We start from the raw sequence: 25,820 nt of genomic DNA, 5'->3' as shown, positions 1-25,820 counted from the left end.
GAGCCAGCAAAACCTTTTCTGCTTGGTCTACCAGATTAGGTTCCTCATAATGCACTCCAAGCGCCAGAAAAAACGCATCCACATTTTGCAATGCAGGATCTCCCGGCGCCAGAGAGAATGCCCAATCTTGAGGGTCACCACGCAACAAAGAAATAATAATTTTAACTTGCTGAACCGGATCACCAGAGGAACGAGGTCTCAGAGAAAGGAATAATTTGCAATTATTTTTAAAGTTCAAAAACCTAGATCTGTCTCCGGAGAACAGCTCAGGAATAGGTATCTTAGTCTCTGACATAGGACTGCGGACTACATAATCCTGAATGCCTTGTAACCTAGCAGTGAGATGATCCACACTAGAAGACAGACTCTGAAGGTCCATAGCTGCAGCTGAATTCTGAACCACCCAGAGATTAAGGGGAGGAGAGAGGCTAGACACACTGCAGAGGAAAAAAAAAAAAAAAAAATGAACTCAGGATTTCTCTTATCCCTCTTTTGCGATGCATTAACTCTTTATTGGCCTGCTGTACTGTTATGATCCGGTGGTAGGATCACCAAACTGACCTGATAGGTAAACCTGAATAATAGGTCAAGCTCCGGGGATGTGGGAACTATACCGACCGCAATCCTGATCCTATCCACACACACTAAAGGCAGCCGTGGAGCGTTACCTAAAAACCTAGACGCCTCTTCACAGCCTGAGAAACTGGCTACCCCTAGAGAGAAAGCAAAGCCTCACTTGCCTCAGAGAAATAACCCCAAAGTTTAGGCAGCCCCCCACAAATAATAACAGTGAGTTAAGGGGAAAATACAAACGTAGGTATGAAAAACAGGTTTAAGCAAATGAGGCCCGCTGTTGTGAACTCTGTTTTTGGGCTCCCTCTTGGGGTCACAACTGGTACTGTGTGAGTGCTGTCTTTGGGCTCCCTCTGGTGGTTCTTTGTGTCATTCTGCAGGTCTGAGGCAGGATCAGCTGTCTCGTTATCTCTTAGCTGGTTTCCTATTTAGTTCACCTGGACTCTCAGTTGTTGCCTGCTGTCAATGTCTTCAGTGCTATTTTGGAGCTCTCCTGCAGTCCTTCATTATCAGTCTCTTCAAGAGAAGCTAAGTTTTGCTTGGTTCATTTTTTGACCATCAGTGGTCACATGTTTCTTGGTTTATTTTTGTCCAGCTTGCTAATATGTGATTTCCTTGCTTGCTGGTAGCTCTAGGGGGCTGAGTTTCTCCCTTCACACCGTTAGTTGGTGTGGGGGTTCTTGTATTCTCAGCGTGGATATTTTGCATAGGGTTTTTTTACTGACCGCACAGTTCCCTATCTGTCTTCTGCTATCTAGTATTAGCGGGCCTCATTTGCTTAATCTGTTGTCATTTCTACGTTTGTGTTTTCCCCTTACCTCACCGTTATTATTTGTTGGGGGCTTCCTATATCTTTGGGGTGATTTCTCTTGAGGCAAGTGAGGTCTTACTTTCCCTCCAGGAGTAGATAGTTTCTCAGGCTGCGTCGAGACGTCCAGGATTTTAGGCACGTTCACCGGCTTCCTTTAGTGTGTTGGTTAGGATCAGGTTTGCGGTCAGTCCAGTTACCACCTCCCTAGAGCTCGTGTCTATGTTCATAAACTTAGCTAGTCCGTTTTGTGATCCTCAGCCACTAGGATCATAACAGCCCGCTAACACTAAATAGACAGAAGATAGCAGGGATCTGTGCGGTCGGTACAAAAACTATCAAAAACTATCCACGCAGAAAGTACAAGAACCCCCACACCGACTCACGATGTGAGGGGCGCACTCTGCTCCCCAGAGCTTCCAGCAAGCGAAAAATCACATATAAGCAAGCTGGACTGAACACATCATATACTGAGAAACATTTTCAAGGAAACAATGAGCAAAAAGAACTAGCAAGACTTAGCTTCTCAGAAATAGACAGGTCACCAGGAAAATCCAGGAGAGGTCAGAACCAGTACTGAATACAACGACAGCAGGCAACAAGTAAAGGTCCAGGTGGAGTTAAATAGGAACCAGCATAGCAGGAAATGAGGCAGCTGAGCCCAGCTCCAGACCCGCAGTATCGCTAAGAGACACCAGAGGGAGCCCAGATGGAATTCACAACAGTTCAACCCCTTCCCCTCCCACCAAAATGACGTATTTTAGCATACACGTCTTTGAAATTAATAAATCAGTTCACACCATCATATCTTCTATCCATTGCTGCCTTCTGAAGAAATTAGCGCTTTAATGCATACAGTCATGGCCAAAAGTGTTGGCACCCTTGAAATTGTTCCAGAAAATGAAGTATTGCTCCCCCAAAATTATTGTCCCTGCTGTCTGTTGCTGGGCTGACTCAACCTTTCACCTACAGTACATTCTATACAAGAGTAAAAAAAGGACAGTGACATCTTGTGGCTGTTTAGTAGTGCAGCCCAAAGGGAAACTAACACTTGTTACCAGAAGAGACCATATTTTACACATGTAAATTAACTTCATTGATGACTTCAAGCTGGGGAAACATGACAGTTGGTCAACCTCCTCACATATATGCAAATGAGGTATTAAGTGCTCAGAGAACATTGGGGCACTTTAGAAGTCTGTGCCTCTGAAGGTTGTTTTCCCTTTCAGCATCAACCTCTTTATCTTGATTGTTAGCTCACTGTCTGTATAATGTCAGGAGTGAGGCAAGGAAATCAGACAGGCAAGGAAATCAGAAAATGAACAATCAATCAAGCTAAGGATGATGATGAGCAGGAAAGAACTTGGGAAGTTGAAACTCCCTAAGTCCTCTGTCACACCTAGAGCACTTAACACCTCATTTGCTTTTGAATTAAAATGATGTTTACTTTAGAATGCAGCAACAGGCAGAAGATATATTGTGTATCATCACCCATCCCCTGCAGACTGTGAGCCCTTGCGGGCAGGGTCCTCCCTCCTTATGTACCCATGTGCCTTGTTTTTTGCTCACGTTTAATGTATTTGTCTATATTTTCCCAGTAATTCACATGTAAAGCGCCATGTAATAAATGGCGCTATAAAAATGTATAATAATAATAATAATAATAAAGGTGGATGAATTTACATTTTAAAGATCTGCATGCCGATATATGATCTTGCTGACAGATTCCTTTTAATTGGTATTGGCATGTACATAACAAACCACCTATAAAATATTTAATTATTTTTGTCAATAAAAAAAGCAAAAATGAAAAAATCTGAGTTTTTTGATTTATCTGTCTTTCAAAAAAATTGAATAAATAGTGAATAAAATCATATTTTTAAGGCATTCACTCATGTTGCAAAAAAAACAAGTTGATATCTGTTTTATAGAAAAGTAAAATTCTGGCAAAAGTAGCAATATACATATATGTATATATGATTATCCCTAAGTCCACTATATCTTATTCTTTGGCACTTCCGAACAATTTTACAACTATTGTGGACTTATATAATTTTAGCCACATGAAGAGATCCAAAATGTATGTTTAAAAATTCAATCTTTATTATATCCTTTAGACAATAAAATCCATAAACAAACCATAAAATTAAACAGAGTGTCAAAGGAATGAAAAAGGGGGAAAACTCTCACATTGCTACACTGGTTATTAAAATACCAATGTCGCCTGCCTGGTATGGTAAGCTCAAAACAATTCTACACATATACAGACAGTGGTATATTATAAATCTACTAACCACCCATAGAGATGGGGGAAACAGATTCACACCACCCTGGTATCAATCACAGCTACTTAGCCACCCTCGTATTATGACAGTATACATTGCTTATAGCATATCAATGTCAGAGGTGCATGGGTATAAATAATTATAATAGTACACAGATCCTTATTACTTACAATAGTGCAGAAACCAAAAAACCGGCAGCTATATGAAGTGAGAGTCCACCTGATCCTTCCTCGTGCGCCCCGACGCGCGTTTCGCCCGCAAGCTTCTTCCGGGGGCGTCCCCGGAAGAAGCTTGCGGGCGAAACGCGCGTCGGGGCGCACGAGGAAGGATCAGGTGGACTCTCACTTCATATAGCTGCCGGTTTTTTGGTTTCTGCACTATTGTAAGTAATAAGGATCTGTGTACTATTATAATTATTTATACCCATGCACCTCTGACATTGATATGCTATAAGCAATGTATACTGTCATAATACGAGGGTGGCTAAGTAGCTGTGATTGATACCAGGGTGGTGTGAATCTGTTTCCCCCATCTCTATGGGTGGTTAGTAGATTTATAATATACCACTGTCTGTATATGTGTAGAATTGTTTTGAGCTTACCATACCAGGCAGGCGACATTGGTATTTTAATAACCAGTGTAGCAATGTGAGAGTTTTCCCCCTTTTTCATTCCTTTGACACTCTGTTTAATTTTATGGTTTGTTTATGGATTTTATTGTCTAAAGGATATAATAAAGATTGAATTTTTAAACATACATTTTGGATCTCTTCATGTGGCTAAAATTATATAAGTCCACAATAGTTGTAAAAAAATATATGTATATATACTTATACAATGGGGAAAATAAGTATTTGATACACTGCCGATTTTGCCAATGTTGCCACCTACAAAGAATGGAGAGGTCTGTAATTGTAGGTACATGTCAACTATGAGAGACAGAACCTTAAAATAAAAAAAAAGCAGAAAATTGCATTGCATGATTTTTACATCATTAAATTGCATTTTATTGCATGAAATAAGTATTTGATCACCTACCAACCAGCAAGAATTCTGGCTCTCACAGACCTGTAAGTTTTTTAAGAAGCCCTCCTACTCTGCACTCATTACCTGTATTAATTGCACCTGTTTGAACTCCTAACTTATATAAAAGACACCTGTCCACACACTCAATCACACTCCAACCTTTCCACCATGACCAAGATCAAAGACACCAGGGCCAAAATTGGCTGGGATGGGCTAAAGTACAATAGGCAAGCAGCTTGATGAGAAGGCAACAAGTGTTCTTAGAATTAACAATTATTAGAAAATGTAAGAAACACAAGATAACCGTTAAAGGGAACCTGTCACCCCCAAAACCGAAGATGAGCTAAGCCCACCGGCATCAGGGGCTTATCTACAGCATTCTGTAATGATGTAGATAAGCCCCAATGTATCCTAAAAGTTGAAAAAATGAGGTTAGATTATCACCTGGGTGGGCGGTTTGATCCGATGGGCGTCGCTGTCTGGTCCGGGGCCTCCCATCTTTATATTATGACGTCCTCTTCTTGTCTTCGCGCTGCGGCTCCGGCCCAGGCGTACTTTGTCTGTCCTGTTGAGGGCAGAGCAAAGTACTGCAGTGCGCAGGCGCCGGCCTCTCTGACCTTTACCGGTGCCTGCGCACTGCAATACTTTGCTCTGCCCTCAACAGGGGCCCTCAACGTGAATACAAGAAGAGGACGTCATCGTAAGAAGATGGGAGGCCCCAGACCGGACCGCGACGCCCATTGGACCGGACCGCAGCGGGATCGCCCCTGTGTGAGTATAATCTAACCTCTTTTTCTCATCTTTCAGGATACATCGGGGGCTTATCTACAGCATTACAGAATGCTGTAGATAAGCCCCTGATGCGGTGAGCTTAGCTCATCTTTGATTTTTGGGGTGACAGGTTCCCTTTAATCTTCCTCGGTCTGGGGCTCCATACAAGATCTCGCCTTGTGTAGTATTGATGATTCTGAGAAAGGTCCCCCTGCTCGCGCCAGCACATTTCCAGGCCCGTTTCAAGTTCACCAATGATCATCTGGATGATCCACATGAGTAATGGAAGAAGGTCTTGTGGGCAGATGAGACCAAAGTAGAACTTTTAGGCATCAACTCCATTCACCGTGTTTGGAGGAAGGATTGGTACAACACCAAGAACACCATCCCATATGTGAAGCATGGTAGGGGAAACATCACACTTCGGGAGTGCTTTTCTGCAAAGGGGAGAGGATGACTGCACCGTATTGAAGGGAGGATGGATGGGGTCATGTATTGTGAGATTTTGGCCAACAACCTCCTTCCCTCAGTAAGAGCATTGAAGATGGGTCATGGCTGAGTCTTTCAGCATGACAATGACCTGAAACACACAGCCAGGCAACTAAGAAGTGACTCTGTAAGAAGGATTTCAAGCTTCTGGAGTGACCTAGCCAGTGTCCAGACCTGAACCCAATAGAAAATCTTTGGAGGGAACTGAAACTCAATGTTAACCAGCGACAGCCCCAAAAGCTATCCCTGCCGCAGAGTGTGCAAACTTGGCAAGAACTACAGAAAATGTCTGACCTCTGTAATTGCAAACAAAGGTTTCTGCACCAAATATGCTTTTCTATTGTATCAAAATACTTATTTCATGCAGTAAAATGCAAATTAATTATGTAAAAATCATACAATGGGATTTTCTGGATTTTGTTTTTAGATTCTGTCTTTCACAGTTGTAGTGTACCTACGATACAAATTACAGACCTCTCCATTCTTTGAAGGTCGGAAAATTTGCAAAATCAGCAGTGTATGAAATACTTATTTATATGTATATATTGTGACAAAGTCACTGGCAAGGTACTGGAAGGGACATATGTATCACTGCGGTTGTTAGCTTTAGTGATTTGAACCTAGAAGAGAAAGACTGCCCCAACACAGAGAATTAGACCAATAAGAAGGTGACAGGGAATAATTATCATAAAATTAATTTTTATTTGATAACAATAGTGACAAACATCAAAACTTAATATTAAAAATGTATATATTATCTAATGATATAGTACAATGCAACACTGTGCACAAATTGAGCCGCTTTATAATAAGGCAAGCCAATTTATATAGAGATAAAGAGCAATCAATGGCATAATAAATCCAAAAATCATGTGCAGGACAACAGTCAAATTTAATACAAACACAAAAACAGTGTATATAATATATAATAATATATATAAAAATTAATATAAATTGTGCTATATGTAAAAACCAGTATCCACCACTAGGTGGTGCAAGAGACCCAATCCAACAAAGATGTGGTAGAAAAAGTGCTATGTGCAATGACTGCTGACCGACACAAGGGGCATCTAGGTTCAAAGGCCCAGAGAAAGTGCTCCGTGCTATATAAATATATAAGTATGCCAGATTACTTACAAATTACCAGGGATGATTACAGGGCTGCCCGCGGCTCAATGTGCACCCCGACGCGCGTTTCGGACATCCAGTCCTTCGTCATAAATTTGACACACGGGGTGACCTAGTGATTATAATCTTTTGATACTATATTCCATTCTTACGTTGATAATATATATATATATTTTTTTATAAAGGTGTCATCTCTGTGTCTGTTACTACTGATTTGAACCTAGGAAAACATTCCAGCATACTAAAGGCCCCGTCTCACTTAGCGACGCTAAAGCGATCCCGACAACGATACGACCGGTCAGGGATCGTTGCTGCGTCGCTATGTTGTCGCTGGTGAGATGTCAAACAGTGAGATCTTCTAACGATCGCTGCTGCGATCTCACTGTTTGACATCTCACCAGCGACCTGTAGCGACCTGTACAACGATGTCACATGGGAGCTATTATGACGATTCAGTGTCTGAGTCGTCAACGAGGTCGTTGGTAAGGTGTCAAACACAGTGATGTGTGCTACCCAGCGGGACCTCAACGATCAAAAAAAGGTCCAGGCCATTCCGACACGACCAGCGATCTCACAGCAGGGGCCTGGTCGCTGCTATGTGTCACACTTAGCGAGATCGCAACTGAGGTCGCTGTTGCGTCACAAAACTTGTGACTCAGCAGCGATCTCGCTAGCGATCTCGCTTAGTGAGACGGGGGCTTAAGTGCTGAGATGGTTTATTCTGCCACATTGAGTGACCATCTGTAGACTGGGTGGAGTCCAGGGGATTAATACACAGCATTGTGGCTCATTCAGTGTTGGGTGTGTGTGGAGGTGCAAGCTCCAGATCTGTGTTGTCATGATAAAGAAAACGGAACTTTTTTGTTGTTTGTTCCTGGCTGCGTGGATCACTGCATCAACACGGACTGTGCCATACATTATATTATTGTTTTCCTTTTAGGCCAGAAAGGCCATGTTTGTTTTACTAACGCTGCACTGGTTTATGCAGTACTTTTAATATGCATTGAAGCCTTAAGGCCTAACATTGATCCAATTTCGGCCTCTATTCATTACTTACCTTTGTTATCTTTCAGATTATTAAATGTTTGCTCCTTTGAGAGCAGATCCTCACAATGTAGAGCTATCTGTAGGTCTAGTACAGATCGGGCCTTGTTCATGGATACTTGTGCCAGATCCATTCGGGCTGCAAAAATGGCACAGTTAATAAATTAACATTGTTGGTAGAAATAGTGGCCACTCAAGCATGTCGAGCACACAAACACCATTACCCTCATCCTTTTTGCTGGGAACTATTCTGACTCTGTGTCTATGTTAGTTAAAGGGAATCTGTCAGTAGGATCAACCCTCCTAAACCGTCTATATGGGCATGCAGCTTATAAGGATCTAAATAAAATGATACCTTGTGTCACGGGGAGACTAGGTGAGCGAGAGCTAATAACCCGGGCCCCTGCAATTTCCCTCAGACTAGGGAAATCCTGACTGACCCTCTACCTGGAGTTTACACTGATGGTGTGCATGTCCAGGCCACGAACCTCACCCTGTCTCCTGTTTCAACCCTAGGCTGAAACCTCCGCGCACCACCCAGTGAAGAGGTAATACACCAATACCCACAGTTAGCACAGACAAGGATAAAGGAAAATATACACCACGCCGCAGTCACTCAGGAATACACTATAAATGTGCAGGGCAAAATAAATACAAATATAGGAAGGAGTAAATAAGACAAAGGAAAATACACCACCAGCAACGAATCTCCAACAACCAGCTCTCCACTCCAGACCGAGATAACAACGCACAAGACAGAAGCTATAATCGGCGATGCCCAATGATCAGGAGAACTATTTAAAGGCCATGGGCATGGCCCAGCTTCCAATCCGAGGATCAGGTAAATTAACTCCGGAACAGCTAGATAAAATCTAGCCGACGCCAATGAGCAAATAGTGGTCAAAAGCGGAATTACCGCTGTCTGTCAAACGACCTGGTCTGAACAGCGTCCGATATGACACCTTGATATCTGCAATCCGATGTTTTATTGCAGAGAAGTCAACATTTTTCTTAATATCTAAATGAGCTGTTAAGATCTAAAGGCCGGACATAGATCTTCCTGAGAATCTGTCTCCAGGGATGATTTTAAATGAAAGAGGGAGATACCCATGTGAGACATGTAGATCAGGAGAGCTTACTGTCAGTCATTACATGCTTCACACTGGTAACACCTGCTTTCATTTGAAATAAGCTCTGGATGCAGATTCTCAGAGCGATCAGTGTCCGGCCCATAGATCAAACTAGATCATTTACATCTAAGAAAAATATATACTTTTCTGGAATAAGACATTGAATCACAGATATTAAGCTATGATTTTATTCATCTTCCTATGACCTGCATGCCCATATAGATGGCTGAGGAGGGTTGATCCTACAGACAGATTCCCATTAAAGAGGACTTGCTAATCCTTTTTACACTTCAATTTTAGGCATCATGATTTCCTTTTTTTATCGAAACCATGATGTATATGATAAATTAATTATGATCTGTGTGACTGATGTTTTTTTGGGTGTGGATCAGTCAAACATCCATAAGGCATAATTTTTTTTTTTTAAATTGCATCACTTACTACTATGACGCTACACTATTGAAGCCTAATAAAAAAGTGCTAACTCAAGTGTTTTTGTGGCCTCAGTAAAATATTCTTAATGAAGCGATAACTCTGGAGCTTCTTTTATTGCAACTCTGTGCTGTGCTGTTCCTCTATCATCCTCTCGAATGTGCACGACTAAATTGATAACTGTGTTTTGCCATTTTCGTATGATTTTAGGATATGGCCTAAAGTTTAAAGGAGATCTAGTGTAAGCCTTGACCAAGCTAGAGCTTTGGATGTCAACCAGCAGAGCACTGAATGTTGGCATGAGATTACGCATCTACTTTTCACGGTTCTAGGATGGACCGTGGTCTATGGACTGGTTGTAGATCAATTGACCATAACTCTACGTATAAGATTACGAGGTTGTTGAGTTTGGGTCAGGAGACCTGTGGCTGATGGTCTGTATTCTGACTGTGAAACCGGCCTTACTTGTTCCTTTTAGGTCACAATTCAATGAGTCAGTATAACGTTTATAAATAGGAAATAGGGAAGGATTTAAGAACAGATAGTTGATCGCAACGCATGTTTAAAGGTTACACAATGCAAAATTAAATTAATGTATATTTACACATATCTATTGCAGAAATCTGGGGGTTGAGGCAAGTGCACGTGTTCATCATTACCTTTTGCATTAGATAACTGCAATTTCCAGGTCAGAGTTCTGAGTGTGACCGGTATGGGCTGATTTAGAAGAACATGCAATTTTACCTTCATGCATGGTCTGCTTTCTAATATGCTGATCTAAATAAATAAATATTAAATGTGAAAAAAATTTAACAGAAACAAATTACATTTGTTGGTAAAATGTAGTAGCCATATAGCAATCTTAAATACTTTCATTTTATAACTTGGAAGATTCTTGTAATTACGCTTTTGTAGAAAGTTTTGTAGAGCTCGATATTGTCTAAAGTTCTATTATTTCAAAGGGTTGATATTGACTTACGATCAATATTGATATAGGATTACTACTTCCAATAGGTGGCAATAGAGTTCAAGTCCTGTTCCTCTCTAAAGAGACAATTTGCATATTTAATTTCCCAGAGGAGCATGCAACGTATTTTTATCTCCTCATACTGGCATGCAAGACCTGACATGTCACTCTCCACAGAAAAACCTTACCCCTTAAATCCCAGTCTTAGCCTCTTACTTATCCAAATCAGATCTCATACTTCGCATTGATGAGGGGCAATGCCCCGAAACACCGTGTCTGCAAATTGGGATTCTGGTTTGGCTTATATCCTAAGTCATGTGGCAAGGCTCATTAATAGGTTGTTGCTGACTTATTGGATTGCTATTTCCAATAGGTGGCACTATAGTTCAAGTCTTCATTCTTTCTGAAGAGACAATTTGCATATTTAAATTCCCAGATGAGCATGCAAGGCATTCAAGTCTCCTCATACTGGCATGCCAGACCTGGCTTGTCACTCTCCACAAGGAGAAATCTTAAGGTACCTTCACACGAAGCGACGCTGCAGCGATAGCGACAACGATGTCGATCGCTGCAGCGTCGCTGTTTGGTCGCTGGAGAGCTGTCACACAGACCGCTCTCCAGCGATCAACTATGCCGAGGTCCCCTGGTAACCAGGGTAAACATCGGGTAACTAAGCGCAGGGCCGCGCTTAGTAACCCGATGTTTACCCTGGTTACCAGCGTAAAATCTAAAAAAAACAAACAGCACATACTTACATTCACGTCCCCCTGCGTCCACTTCCTGACTGACTGAGCGCCGTACAGTGAGAGCAGAGCGGTGACGTCACCGCTGTGCTGCTTTCACTTTCACTTTGCGGCGCTGAGTCAGAGGAGGAAGCAGACTGCAGGGGACGCAATGTGAGTATGTGCTGTTTGTTTTTTTTACATTTTACGCTAGTAACCAGGGTAAACATCGGGTAACTAAGCGCGGCCCTGCGCTTAGTAACCCGATGTTTACCCTGGTTACCAGTGTAAAATATCGCTGGTATCGTTGCTTTTGCTTTCAAACACAACGATACACAGCGATCGGACGACCAAATAAAGTTCTGGACTTTATTCAGCGACCAGCGACATCACAGCAGGATCCTGATCGCTGCTGCGTGTCAAACGAAACGATATCGCTAGCGAGGACGCTGCAACGTCACGGATTGCTAGCGATATCGTTATAATGTCGTTTCGTGTGAAGGTACCTTTACCCCTTAAATCGAAAACTTCCTTCCAAAACACATAGGGGACAATTCTTCATTGTTTTTGCACTTTTTTTTGGAGTAAAATGGTTCCCATGATGACTTGTATATTTGTTCCTTATTGATTATTAAATTTGAGCCTTTATGTTAACTTTACTTGACTTCACCTTTTTATATTTTTGACAGCGTTGATGTGATTTTGGTTATCCAGATATATTAGCCCAACTCATCACTTTCAAGTTTTGGAAATGTAACAAAACGTTTGCGCATTTGCATTGCAGTATTGTAGAATGAAAAAACCTGTCTAATTTATTTTTTTCACAGTTGAAGACGAATGTGCAACATTTTTAGGCTATACATTTTTGCTGCTTTATTTTTATGCAAATTACAAGCTGCTTTATACAATACCAGAAAAACCTATGAGATTTCAGAAATCTCATGCAAACACCTTGTTTTTTTTTCCTGACTGAGTTGGAAAACTGCTGCTTTTTTAGAAACTGCAGCATGTCAGTTCTTTCAGTGGTTTTGCAGCGTGTTTGCAGCATTTTTTCAAAAACGCAGCAGAAAACGGCATCAGTTTTTGCTGTGTTTTTAGTGAAAAAAGCAGGTACAGCAGGATGTGAAAGTCATTTATTTTTGTGATTTTCTCAAGTTTAAACCAAAACGTCTCGGTCTCTTCACCTGAGAATGGCGGTTAGGATTAGTACAGTTTAATTAAATTAGTGATGTATTAAAGTAAACAATTTTTGTTCAAAAAATGTTTATGGTTTCACATATGTCTTGCATCGGTGCCCTAGCATCTCGCATTGTTTATGCTTGTAAGGTGGAAGCAACATGAACTTTGGGATCCTGAACTCAGCAATAAATGCAGCAAAAGAGCCAACAAAACCTGCTTTTTGTCTGCAGCTTTTACTGTCAATGATAAGATTTTGGCTGCAGAAAAAAGTAACGTGTGAACATAGACTAAGGGTATGTGCACACGTTCAGGATTTCTTGCAGAAATTTCCTGAAGAAAACCGGAAATTTTCTGCAAGAAATCCGCATTTTTTTTTTTGCGTTTTTTTTCCGGTTTTTTTGCGTTTTTTTAACATTCTGCAAGCGTAATTAGCTTGCAGAATGCTAAAGTTTTCCAAGCGATCTGTAGCATCGCTTGGAAAACTGACTGACAAGTTGGTCACACTTGTCAAACATACTGTTTGACAAGTGTGACCAACTTGTTACTATAGATGCTGCTTTTGCAGCATCTATAGTAAAAGATAGAACGTTTAAAAATAATAAAAAAAATGCTTATACTCACCCGCAGACATCAGATCTCCTCACCGGCGTCCATTCCTATAGCTGATGTGTGCGCGCAGGGCCTTCCATGACGTCACGGTCACGTGAGCGGTCTCGACCAATCACAGGACAGTGACGTCATTCGGCAAGGTCCTTCTCCGCACACCAGCTACAGGAACCAGCCAGCGTGCAGCACAGAGGCGGGAACACTGCGCTGGACATCGAGGGTGAGTATAGGACTATTTTTTATTTTATTTCTTATTTTTTGACCACTTATATGGTGCCCAGTGCGTGGAGGAGAGTTTCCTCTCCTCCACCCTGGGTACCAACCGCACATAATCTGCTTACTTCCCGCATGGTGTGCACAGCCCCGTGCGGGAAGTAAGCAGATCAATGCACTCCTAGGTGTGCGGAATCCCCGCAATTCCGCATTTTTAATGAACATGTTGCTTTTTTTTCCGCTATGCGATTTTTTCGCGGAAAAAATCGCAACATTTGCACAAAAAATGCGGAATACCTTGTAAATAATAGGAGGCATATGTTAGCGTTTTTTTCGCGTTTTTATCACGTTTTTATAGCGAAAAAACGCGAAAAAAACGCTAAAAATCCTGAACGTGTGCACATGGCCTAAAGGAGATCTGTCAGCAGATTTTTGCTATGTAATCTGAGGACATCATGAGATAGCAGCTGAGACTAAGGCCCCTTTCACATATCAGTTTTTTGCTATCAGTCGCAATCCGTTGAATTTTGAAAAAAACAAATCCAGCGACTGATGCCGCCGGATCCGTTTTTTCCTCATAGACTTGTAATAGCGACGGATTGCGATGGATGGCCTCACATTTCATCCGTCGTTCACCGGATCCGTCGAAAATTGTTTGCCCAGCGGCTGGAGACAACAGACAAAGTAACGTTTTTTGTGTACATTGAAAAATCGGACAGCGACTGATCCGTTGTCATCTGTCGTTTGCTAGAATGAAAGCCTATGGGCGCCGGATCCGTCAAATGATGGAATCCGGTGACTGATTCTGGTTTTTTTTAACGGAGCATGCTCCAATTTATTTAGGATCCAATTAGCCAGATCCGCTAGTCGGATAAGTTGAAAAAACGAATCCGTCACATCAGATTTTCACAATCTGCAATGGATCCATCGATCCGTGGAGCCAACGGATTGTGACTGACGGCAAAAAACCTGATGTGTGAAAGGGGCCTAAGATTTCAAGGATGTGTCACTTATTAGACTATGTCCTGCTGTTTCCTAATAAGGTTTTGTCACCAGGAGATAATCACTGCCAGGACTGATGCTTAACTGAGCCCTGGTCCGACCACGACCCCTCCTCTGATAAGCAGCTCATTGTCAATATATAATGTACATACAGAATCTGGTTGAGGTGAGTTAGGTTTTTTAGTTCTGCTACATGCTAAGTGTAAAAACTCTAACTGTATCAAATCTGCTGCACTTAGTAATAAATGATACATCCTTGGAATCCGGGTCTCTTATTCTACATTATGCTGCTCTCTGATGAAGTAGCAAAAACCTGGTGACAGATTCCATTTAAAGCTTACTAAAATGATTGTGTGAAAAATCATCTTTAAATTTGTGTTGATTCATCAAAACAATGTGCACCAATTTTAATGAATGTAGTGCTATTTCTATCAGCACAAAAAATGAAAGACAAGGCAAGAAATGCAAATGAAGAATTGGGGCTTTTATCTGTCGATTTATTTCCTTTCAGTTACATGAAGTAAAGGTTCACCTATTAAATTATATCTTAATGTGATAATACTTTTCTTGTGTAATAGTTTGATATATGAGTCCTGTCTATGCAGATATTTTTATATGTAATAGAACAATAAAACTGACTTCAACTATTAGAAAAATGTTAGGGTTGGTGCAACTGATGAATGTCTGCAGTAGAGTCAATAATCCTTTAACTGTGCCGCTGAACTGCCACTATGTTTTCCAGCATGCAACAATAAGGTTTGCAGGTTTTGTACAAATTGCTAGTCCCTTTCATTTTTTTGTGAATAAAATCTATTCTTACCTTCTACTTTTGCAGGAAAAAGAACAAGTTTCACCTACCACTCCATCCTGAATATGAGAAGACACCACTTCTGACGGCCTTCTTGGAATGTTGCCATCTTGTTGTTCTTGAGCAACATAACTGAGTATATTTTCTTCCAAACTGGAGCTGATCCGAGCTGAAAGTTCATTGTAAATGGCACCTGGAAGTGAGAGAATTCCATCCGTGTCTATAGATTTTTGTCTACCATTTTTACAAAAAAATGATCAGGGTAATTTTTATAGATGATACCTTTTCAACTTCTAAATTATTTTATAGCAATTTCCCAAATGGTGCTGCTTAGTGTAGGCATCCTAAGTGAGTGCAAGGGTGTATTCAGACATCAATTTTTCATGTACAAGTTCCACCCGCTTTTTTAACGAAAACCACTTGCACCTATGATTGTCTGTAAAGCTGTTCAATTTTCAGTGTTTTTTTACACATCAAGTGGTCTACACAAAAGTACAGAGACATGTCCAATTTTCATCATCGTCTAGGATCAAACTTGCCAATGCAAGTTTACAGGCACTTGAAAGAGAAGAAATTGAGAAATTATCATCCTTTTTTTTTTTTTTCCTCCCATCCGAGAAAAACTGATGAAGTTTTGACCAAGCACTTATGAAACTTGGACTAATATTCTTGTACAAGAAAAATCATCGACGTCTAAATGAGGCCAAAGGTGTATTCAGATTTTGTGATTAAAAACTAAATCAAAGACAATTTTATTGTGATTTGATGCAGTTGTTCAATGCCTTAATTTACTATTCATCTTATACAGGGGGACATTCATTTTATGTTTCACTTCTAAATAATATGTGGTTAATTACGGCATCTCAAAGCTGTATATTTTTTTTTATTTTTCAGGTCCAGTTTTGATGCACTATTACGTGACAGCAAGGTATGAATGCAATCTTATGATTCTATGACTTCCTTGAGTACATGATCACAACTGCCTCCTTCTTTCTTGCTGTTCTTTTTAAATCCAGCTAGCTCACTCATTTAGTGCCCGAGTGTCATTTCTGTTCAGCCCATTCCTTTAGTTTGAATTGAAATCTGATAGCCGAAGGCCAAAACATCTCATTTTAATCAATCCAAAATAAAACATAACTGGTAACTATTAAATTAAAAACATAAGTACCTAGTGCAAATCATATGTTACATACGCACAGTAAAGTTACACTTTATTCCTTATTAGTCCCACCTATTGGTTTGGTCTGTACCTTATTAGTCTTACCTATGCATTTGCTTCATTACCCTGATGAAGGGTGAAACATGTTGGGGAGGCTCTTTCTCTATTTTACTAGTGCCTTTTTCCACTGGTTATTTCAAAATAGAATACAATCCCTGATGGTCAGATAATGGACCGCAGTGCTTTTGCTTGTATGATAGTTATTGGGGATGAGTGAACGTACTCCGTGATACTCAGATATCACTCAAGTATCTGGGTGCTCGGACATGCTTGGCACTTTGAGAGCATTAGCCGATGCTGGAATTTGAAACTCAAATCCCTGGCCCGCATGTTTGGCACCTGTTACACAGCCAATAAAGATGCACAGTCATGTGTGATAATGGGCGTAACTTGGTGACTGCTGTGAAGCTTGGCAAGCTCACACATGTACCATGCTTGGCACATGTGCTCAACTTGGTAGTCCAGCGGTTTCTGAATATATCCCCAGTTGTGCTAGAGCTTCTGATCAAGGTATGCCATGTCAGTGACCATTTATGCGAGTCAGCTACAGCTGCCGCCTCTCTGGCACTGCTGCAGCAGTGCATGCAAGTGACAGCTCACCGACTGATGTGCAATGTCACCATATGTTGGAGCTCAACACTGCACATAGTGGCAAGACTTTGTGAGGCCAGTTGTGGAATACCAGCTCCGACATGCCCATCAGTATTCTGGTTAGCCTCTGCACATAACAACTGAAGAGTGGGCATGGATGTCTGATATTTGTGCAGTTCTCTCAGACTTTGAGGACATCACAAAGATGGTGAGCGTCGATGATGCCATAGTCAGAGCAACAATCACGCTTCTGTCCCTACTTAAACAGACAATTCTCACAATTAAACATGAAGCTATATATGCAAACAGGTGGGGATGGAGGAAGGCAAGAAGATACTACCCAGCCTCATCTCATCTGCTCAGCGTGGAATGGGTAACAATGAAGAGGTGGAGGATGAGGAGGAGGAAGAGGAACAGGAACTGGCTGATACTAGTTGGCTGGCTAGTACCTACCCAAGCTTCGTCCCATCTTTCCTACCTAGATGGGAAAAGGAGGAGAAAGAGGTGAAAGAGATGGAGGAAGAGGAGATGGAGTGTAATCATCATGGTGGAGATATGGAAGTGTTGGCTGTAGAGACCTTGGCACCTTGGCTGCCTTTCGTTTGACCCTCACGTTACATTCATCTTGGCCAAGAAAGAGTACTGGTTGTTCACCCTGCTAGACCCAAGCTACAAGGAGAACCTTGAATCTTTCCTTCTTCAAGCAGAGAGGTCTACTAAAATGGTGTTATAGCAGAAGGCCAAAAAATTCCCATCAGACAATGCTATAGGCAGGGGGCAAGCTTCCTTGCCCAACCAAGGAGGGGAGATGAAGGAGGCACACACCAGGTACTTCAAAGTCAGTGGTACCCTGTCAAAGGCCTGGGCCAATTTCATAACACCCTCCCAGCATCCAGGCCCTGATAACTGGGTAGTTTTTAAAGATGGTCCAACAATTCCTGTCCAAGAAAACTAGCGTATTTCCTAATTTCTCTGTGACCTTCAGGTATTGGGTCTCAAAGCTGGACACCTGGCATGAGCTGTCCCTCTATGCCTATGCCTTTGTTGTGCAGCCCTACCACTAGCGTCTTGTCTGAGTGGGTTTTAGCGCTTCCGGGGAGGGGGGGACAGACAGGTGCTTTCACCTGTCAGCAGAAAGTGCTGTTAGGCTCAATTTGATAAAACAACTTTTCCACACCACCAGATGACAGCAGCACATAAAATGGATTTAATCTTCAATATTTGAATGAGGCCCGCCAGTTGTTGCCTTCAAGGGTCTATGGCTAACTGGATGACCCTACTTATGTTTTTTTCCTGCAAAGCCTATGAGTGTAGGAGTACATTAACTACACTTTCAAAATATGTAGGACCGCAAGTTGTTGACTTCAAGGGTGTATGATGACCCTCCTTATAACTTTTTAATGACTTTGCACTGTGTGAATGTATGGATAACCCTGCATGTAATTGTTGGCATTGCATAGCCTTTATGAGTCTAGGAGTACCACTACATAACTGTCATGTCAGACACTGTTCAGACCAGGTCGTCTGACAGACAGCGGTAATTCCGTGTTTGACCACTGTTTGCTCATTGGCGTCGGCTAGTTTTTGTCTGGCTGCTCCGGGGTTAATTTATCTGATCCTCGGATTGGAAGCTGGGCCATGCCCATTTCCTTTAAATGGTTCTCCTGATCTTTGGGCGTCGCCGATTATAGCTTCTGTCTTATCCGTAGTTATCTCGGTCCGGAGTGGAGAGCTGGTTGTTGGAGAATCGTTGCTGGTGGTGTATTTTCCTTTTTCTTATTTACTCCTTCCTATATTTGTATTTATTTTGCCCTGCACCTTTATAGTGTATTCCTGATTGACTGCGGCGTGGTGTATATTTTCCTTTATCCTTGTTTGTTATAACTGTGGGTATTGGTCTATTGCATTCACTGGGTGGTGGGCGGTGGTGTTCAGTCTAGGGCTGAATCAGGAGTCAGGGTGAGGGTGGAGGCCTGAACATGCACACCTTCAGTGTAAACTTCAGATAGAGGGTCAGACAGAATTTCCCTAGTCTGAGGGAAATTGCAGGGGCCCGGGTTATTAGCTCTCACCCTCCTTGCATCCCCGTGACATTATAATCGGCCTAACAAAAAAAAAAAGGGGTTCCTTTTTTTTTCTCTTCTCTGTGTTTTGTCATGGATCCCATGACTTCCATAACCCGCCAGTTGGAGGCGCTGTCCCTACAGGTCACAGAGTTGAGGGGAGCAGTGCAGCAACAGGGACTAGCAGTATCTAATATACAGGCTGGAGCGACAGGAGGAGTTAATGAGCCCAAGTTTCCTTTGCCTGAAAAATTTGCTGGGGAACGCAGTAAATTTGTTTCTTTTCGTGAAGCTTGCAAACTGTATTTCCGTATGCGCCCGATCTCCTCTGGTAATGAGGCTCAACGTGTGGGCCTGGTGTTGTCTTTATTAAGCGGGGATCCCCAAGCATGGGCATTTTCGTTGCCGTCTGATTCTGCTGCATTTAACTCAGTGGAGAGTTTATTTTCTGCTCTAGGACACATTTACGACGATCCAGACAGAATGGCTCTAGCAGAATCTAAGTTACGCACTATTTGCCAGGGGGAGCGTGTTGCAGAGGATTACTGTTCTGAATTTCGCCGCTGGGCGGTTGACACTCAGTGGAATGGAGTTTCTAATAGGGTTAAAAAAGCCCTCCTGATGTACGAGACTCCTGCTTCACTAGCTTCCACTATGAGTCTTGTTGTCCGCATTGATCGCCGTTTGCGTCAGGGGAATCATGAGACGCCGCCTGTAGGTGAAGGTTTAGGTTCACGTGAGGTTGCTGCAGGTGAGCCCACAGAATCTATGCAAATCGCAGGGGTGTCACATGTTAAGAATCATACCCCTGTACTCGGGAAGCAGGGAGCCTGTTTTTTCTGCGGTAAAACTGGTCATTTTATTAATATCTGTCCTCTGCTGTTAAAGAAAAATGCAACGGCGAAAAACTTCTGAGCTCAGAGGGTGTGGAGGAGTCCAATCTGAGCTTATGTATATCCTCCATGATGATTTCTCAGTGCATGCTCCCTGCCAAAGTTGTTGTCGCTGGCAGAGAGATATCAATCACTATTTTTGTGGTTCCGCCACAAATCTCATTAATGAGGAGTTTGCGCACACTGCTGGTTTTAAGATTGAAAAACTGCCTCATCCTATCCGTGTGGTCACCATCAATTCTGCTCCTCTTCCACAGGGGGAGATAACTGAGTTCGTGGCTGAGGTTAAACTCCACATTGGGGTTCTTCATTTCGAGCAGGTCACATGTAAGGTGCTCAAGAGTCTTCCGGCACAATTGGTTCTGGGTTTTCCATGGTTGTCTACACACAACCCGGTGATTGACTGGAAAACTCGGGATATAATCCAGTGGAGTGATTTCTGTCAGGAGAATTGCCTGGCCACATGTGTGTCCGCTGTGACTTCAAGCGTTCCTGAGTCACTTCAGGATTATGCGGATGTTTTCTCTGAGAAGGGTTGTTCAGAGTTGCCGCCACACCGCTCCTATGACTGTTCTATCAGGTTTAAACCAGGGGCCAAGTTGCCTAAAGCAAGGATGTTCAACATCTCCGGTCCGGAGAGACAAGCGCTCAAGGATTACATTTCTGAAAGTTTGAGCAAAGGGCACATCAGGCCGTCATCCTCGCCGGTGGCAGCAAGGTTCTTCTTCATGAAGATTATGCCTGTGTTTGGATTTCAGGGAGTTGAACCAGATTACGGTTCGTGATCCATACCCTATGCCACTGATACCTGACTTGTTCAACCAGGTGGCAGGTGCTAAGTGGTTTACCAAGCTTGACCTCAGGGGGGCGTACAACCTCATAAGAGTCCGTCAAGGTGATGAGTGGAAGACGGCTTTTAATACCCCTGAGGGTCATTTTGAAAATTTGGTGATGCCTTTTTGGTTAACTAACGCACCTGCAGTGTTCCAACATTTCATCAATGATGTGTTCTCGCATGTTTTGGGGAAATTCGTTATCGTGTACCTAGATGACATCCTCATATATTCTTGCGACCGTGATGCTCATTTAGATCATGTCAGGCAGGTGTTACAGCTTCTCAGAGAGAATAAGCTGTATGCTAAACTTGAGAAATGTGTATTTTTTGCTCAAGAGTTGCCTTTCTTGGGTTATATTGTGTCTGCTTCTGGTTTTAAAATGGACGCCGCTAAGGTGCAAGCGGTGCTGCATTGGGAACGTCCTGATAACCTGAAAGCACTTCAGCGGTTCCTTGGGTTTTCTAACTACTATAGGAAATTTATCAAGGATTTTTCTATCATTGCTAAACCGCTAACTGGCATGACTAAAAAGGGTACCAATTTCTCCGTTTGGCCTGAGGCTGCTGTTCGCGCATTTGAATTTCTCAAGAACAGTTTTGTTTCAGCCCCCATTCTTGTGCAGCCAGACGTATCTAAACCCTTTGTCGTGGAAGTCGATGCGTCTGAGGTTGGTGTGGGGGCGGTACTATCTCAAGGCTCATCCTTGAGTGGTTTGCGTCCGTGCGCCTATTTCTCAAAAAAACTGTCGTCCGCTGAACTTAACTACGATATCGGCAACAGGGAGTTGTTGGCTATTAAGTTGGCCTTTGAGGAATGGCGACACTTCTTGGAGGGGTCGGTACATCAGGTCACTGTTATTACCGACCATAAGAATCTGCTGTATTTGGAGTCTGCCAAGCGTCTGTCTCCCAGGCAGGCTCGCTGGGCTTTGTTTTTCACGCGGTTCAACTTTGTTGTCACTTACAGACCAGGGTCTAAAAACACTAAGGCGGATGCTCTGTCCAGGTGTTTTCCGGGGGGAGAACCTCGGGAAGACCCAGTACCCATTCTCCAAAAGGGTGTTGTGGTTTCAGCCCTCATTACCGAGGTTGAGGCTGAGATTGCCGAGGCTCAGGAGGAGGTACCATTTGAGCTTCCCATCAACAAATCTTTTGTACCGCTTCATCTCCGCCTAAAGGTGTTGGCGGAGCATCATGATACTGTCCTGGCTGGCCACCCAGGGGTTAGAGGTACTTTGGAGTTGGTGTCACGTCGGTTTTGGTGGCCCAAAATCCGACAGGACGTGGTCTCATATGTGTCAGCTTGCACCACGTGCGCTAGGGCGAAGACGCCCCGCTCCCGTCCTGTTGGCACACTACTTGCTCTGGAGGTACCGAGTAAGCCATGGACGGAAATCTCCATGGATTTCATCACTGATTTGCCTCCCTCAGCTGGGAACACGGTCATTTTGGTGATTGTGGATCGGTTTTCAAAAATGTCGCACTTTGTGTCTTTGCCTTCTTTACCTAACGCTAAGACTCTTGCTCAGGTGTTTGTGCAGGAGGTGGTCAGGCTTCATGGAGTTCCGTCTGACATCGTGTCAGATAGGTGTACTCAGTTTGTAGCAAAATTTTGGAAAGCATTTTGCTCACGGCTGGGGATCAAGTTGTGTCATTCGTCTGCGTTTCATCCCCAGTCAAATGGTCAGACCGAGCGTATGAACCAAAATTTGGAGCAGTACTTGCGCTGCTTTGTCTCTGATAACCAGGAGGAGTGGTCTACCTTTCTTCCTTTGGCTGAGTTTGCCATCAATAACCACCACCAGGAGTCGTCTGGGGAGTCTCCGTTTTTTGTGTTTACGGGCTACATCCTCAGTTTTGTACGTTGAGTCAGAGAGGCTCTTCCGGCGTTCCGGAGGAAGACCAGTTAGGAACACAATTGTCATCAGTCTGGAGGAGAATGAAACAGCGCCTGTTGAGTGTGGGTGCTAGGTACAAACGTGTGGCTGACAGTAGGCGTGTGCCAGGTTTGGACCTGAGTGTGGATGACTGGGTGTGGTTATCCACAAAAAACATAAGACTCAAGATACCATCCCTTAAATTGGGTCCATGGTTTATTGGTCCATTTAGGGTCACCGCCGTCATTAACCCAGTAGCGTACCGACTGGAGCTCCCTACGGTGTATAAAATACACAACGTGTTCCACAGGTCTCTTCTTAAGAAGGTGGTGGGTTCTGTGGATGCGGCGCCTATGCCACCTCCAGTCTTGGTGGATGGTAACCTAGAATTTGAAGTCTCCAGGGTGGTTGACTCTCGTGTGGTGCGAAGCACTTTACAATATTTGGTACACTGGCGTGGTTATGGGCCTGAGGAGAGGTCCTGGGTACCAGCCTCGGACATTCATGCGGATCGGCTGGTCAGGTGTTTTCATCATCGCCATCCAGACAAGCCGGGTCCTATAAGCCGTGAGGGCCCTGGGGTCCCTCGTAGAAGGCGGGGTACTGTCATGTCGGACACTGTTCAGACCAGGTCGTCTGACAGACAGCGGTAATTCCACGTTTGACCACTGTTTGCTCATTGGCGTCGGCTAGTTTTTGTCTGGCTGCTCCGGGGTTAATTTATCTGATCCTCGGATTGGAAGCTGGGCCATGCCCATTTCCTTTAAATGGTTCTCCTAATCTTTGGGCGTCGCCGATTATAGCTTCTGTCTTATCCGTAGTTATCTCGGTCCGGAGTGGAGAGCTGGTTGTTGGAGAATCGTTGCTGGTGGTGTATTTTCCTTTGTCTTATTTACTCCTTCCTATATTTGTATTTATTTTGCCCTGCACCTTTATAGTGTATTCCTGATTGACTGCGGCGTGGTGTATATTTTCCTTTATCCTTGTTTGTTGTAACTGTGGGTCTTGGTCTATTGCATTCACTGGGTGGTGGGCGGTGGTGTTCAGTCTAGGGCTTAATCAGGAGGCAGGGTGAGGGTGGAGGCCTGAACATGCACACCTTCAGTGTAAACTTCAGGTAGAGGGTCAGACAGAATTTCTCTAGTCTGAGGGAAATTGCAGGGGCCCGGGTTATTAGCTCTCGCCCTCCTTGTATCCCCATGACAATAACAGTTTGAACAGAATGTGTATGAGGCCCTCCTTTGTCTCTAATACATATTGTATCTGAGTCCCTCTTTTCTTACATCACATTTTGGCAGTTCTTGCTTCCTTCATATATTACACTGAAATTTTCAATATTTCAATAAAAATTTAAATTATACTTAAATTATTATTTTTTATAAAATCCTTTTTAAATTTTGCCTTATATACAAGTTGTTATATACGATAGAACGTTTCTTTAAATTTTTTTTCCTGAAAATTCCAATTTCTCTTTGATCTTGAATGTTTTATTGTCAGTCCTTAAAGTGGAGTAAAAGTGTGACACTATTGCTCTCAGCAGCGATCTGGGAGTCAGAGATTCTTCTAGGGGTCTTCCCCATGCTGTTCTCTTTCCATTCAGCACTTTTCCATAAATTTCATCATTTTCACTGCCCCCAGATCTCCTTGTAGGGTCACCTGGAAAAATGCTCTTATTTACCCATGACTCCCATTGTACCCATTACTCGAAACGAGCATCCGAGCATTAGGAATTGCTTAGTTCGAGTAACGTGCATCCAAGCATTTTAGTGCTTGCTCATCTCTAATAGTTATATAATTTGAGGTCATTGGAGCTGTACAACTATGCAGCTACAAATAGATTGATCTATTCACATGTATATTACAATTGATCCACTCAACTGGCAGAGCAATTTGGCCATTTTAGATACTTTTAAACATAGATAATACCAATAAGGAACAGAGTTAAATTTTTATGTGCACTGTAAGATGCGATTTAGGCTGCTTTCACACATCAGGTTTTTTGTTTCAGGCGAATTCCGGCTCTTCCGCCAAAAAACGGATTTGAAAACCAGAGAAACCGGATCCGGCTTTTCCCCCGTTGAATATTATTGGCGCCGGATGGCCCAGCGTTCCTTCCGGTTTGATGCCGGATCTGGCGGCGAGTCGATTCCGGCGTCTGGGAAAAACGTCTACTGTAACGTTTTTTGTCTCCGGCGAAAAAGCCGGAAAGTCCGGATCCGGCCTTTCCGGCTTTTTGCAACAATGCATCTCAATGGACGCCGGAAAGTGCCGGATCCTGAAAAAGTCGGATCCGGCGGCCGTATCCGGCTTTTTACACTGAGCATTCTCCAAAAACTATGGTCAGCCCCCTGGACTATATATAAAGCAGGGCCATGAGGCCTTCATCCATTTCCAGACAAAAAGCAGAAGAGCCAACACCCTGCCAAGACGGAAGGAGCCAGAAACCTGCCAGAGAGCCTGCCACAGAGCTGAGAGCCAGCCACAGAGCCTGCCACAGAGCTGAGAGCCTGCTATAGAGCCTGCCACAGAGCTGAGAGCCTGCCACACAGCTGAGAGCCTGCCACAGAGCTGAGAGCCAGCCACAGAGCCTGTCACAGAGCTGAGAGCCTGCCACAGAGCTGAGAGCCTGCCACACAGCTGAGAGCCTGCCACAGCCAGCCACAGAGCTGAGAGCCTGCCACAGAGCTGAGAGCCAGCCACAGAGCCTGCCACAGAGTGGAGAGCCTGCCACAGCCTGCCACAGAGCTGAGAGCCAGCCACAGAGCCTGCCACAGAGCTGAGAGCCTGCCACAAAGCTGAGAGCCTGCCACAGAGCTGAGAGCCAGCCACAGAGCCTGCCACAGAGCTGAGAGCCTGCCACAGAGCTGAGAGCCTGCCACAGCCTGCCACAGAGCTGAGAGCCAGCCACAGAGCTTGCCACAGAGCTGAGAGCCTGCTACAGCCTGCCACAGAGCTGAGAGCCATGTCTTTGGGGAGCCCTCCTCATCTACGTCAACGCACAGAGGTAAATATGAACATAAGTTCTCTTGCTCCATCGTTGTTGAGTGTGTGTGAGTGTGTGTGAGTGTGTGTGTGAGTGAGTGTGTGTGTGTGTGTGAGTGTGTGTGTGTGTGTGAGTGTGTGTGAGTGTGTATCTATAATGTATTTTTTAATCTTTCAT

The 25,820-nt window shown here is 43.3% G+C and overlaps 1 protein-coding gene and 1 long non-coding RNA gene across 4 annotated transcripts in view; one reads left to right on the top strand and one right to left on the bottom strand.

Annotated features, from left to right (window-relative positions):
- LOC143817959 (uncharacterized) overlaps positions 1–25,820 on the bottom strand; it is a 129,784-nt gene that overhangs the window by 88,637 nt on the left and 15,327 nt on the right. The window contains exons 3-5 of the mRNA XM_077299418.1: positions 15,233–15,375; positions 10,345–10,462; positions 8,137–8,262 (exon numbers count right to left, since the gene is read on the bottom strand). Of these exons, the coding sequence (XP_077155533.1) occupies positions 8,137–8,262; positions 10,345–10,462; positions 15,233–15,375 (387 nt within the window). The remainder of the gene's footprint in view (positions 1–8,136; positions 8,263–10,344; positions 10,463–15,232; positions 15,376–25,820) is intronic.
- Positions 1–25,820, top strand: part of LOC143815221 (uncharacterized) — a 127,399-nt gene that overhangs the window by 91,103 nt on the left and 10,476 nt on the right. For all 3 annotated transcript variants that reach the window (XR_013223702.1, XR_013223701.1, XR_013223700.1), the window contains exons 3-4: positions 15,210–15,444; positions 16,077–16,110. This is a non-coding gene — a long non-coding RNA (uncharacterized LOC143815221). The remainder of the gene's footprint in view (positions 1–15,209; positions 15,445–16,076; positions 16,111–25,820) is intronic.

Source organism: Ranitomeya variabilis, chromosome 3 (genome assembly GCF_051348905.1).
Source record: "Ranitomeya variabilis isolate aRanVar5 chromosome 3, aRanVar5.hap1, whole genome shotgun sequence".
In the NCBI taxonomy this organism is placed as follows: Eukaryota; Metazoa; Chordata; class Amphibia; order Anura; family Dendrobatidae; genus Ranitomeya; species Ranitomeya variabilis.
This window is presented reverse-complemented; position numbering and strand designations above follow the sequence as displayed.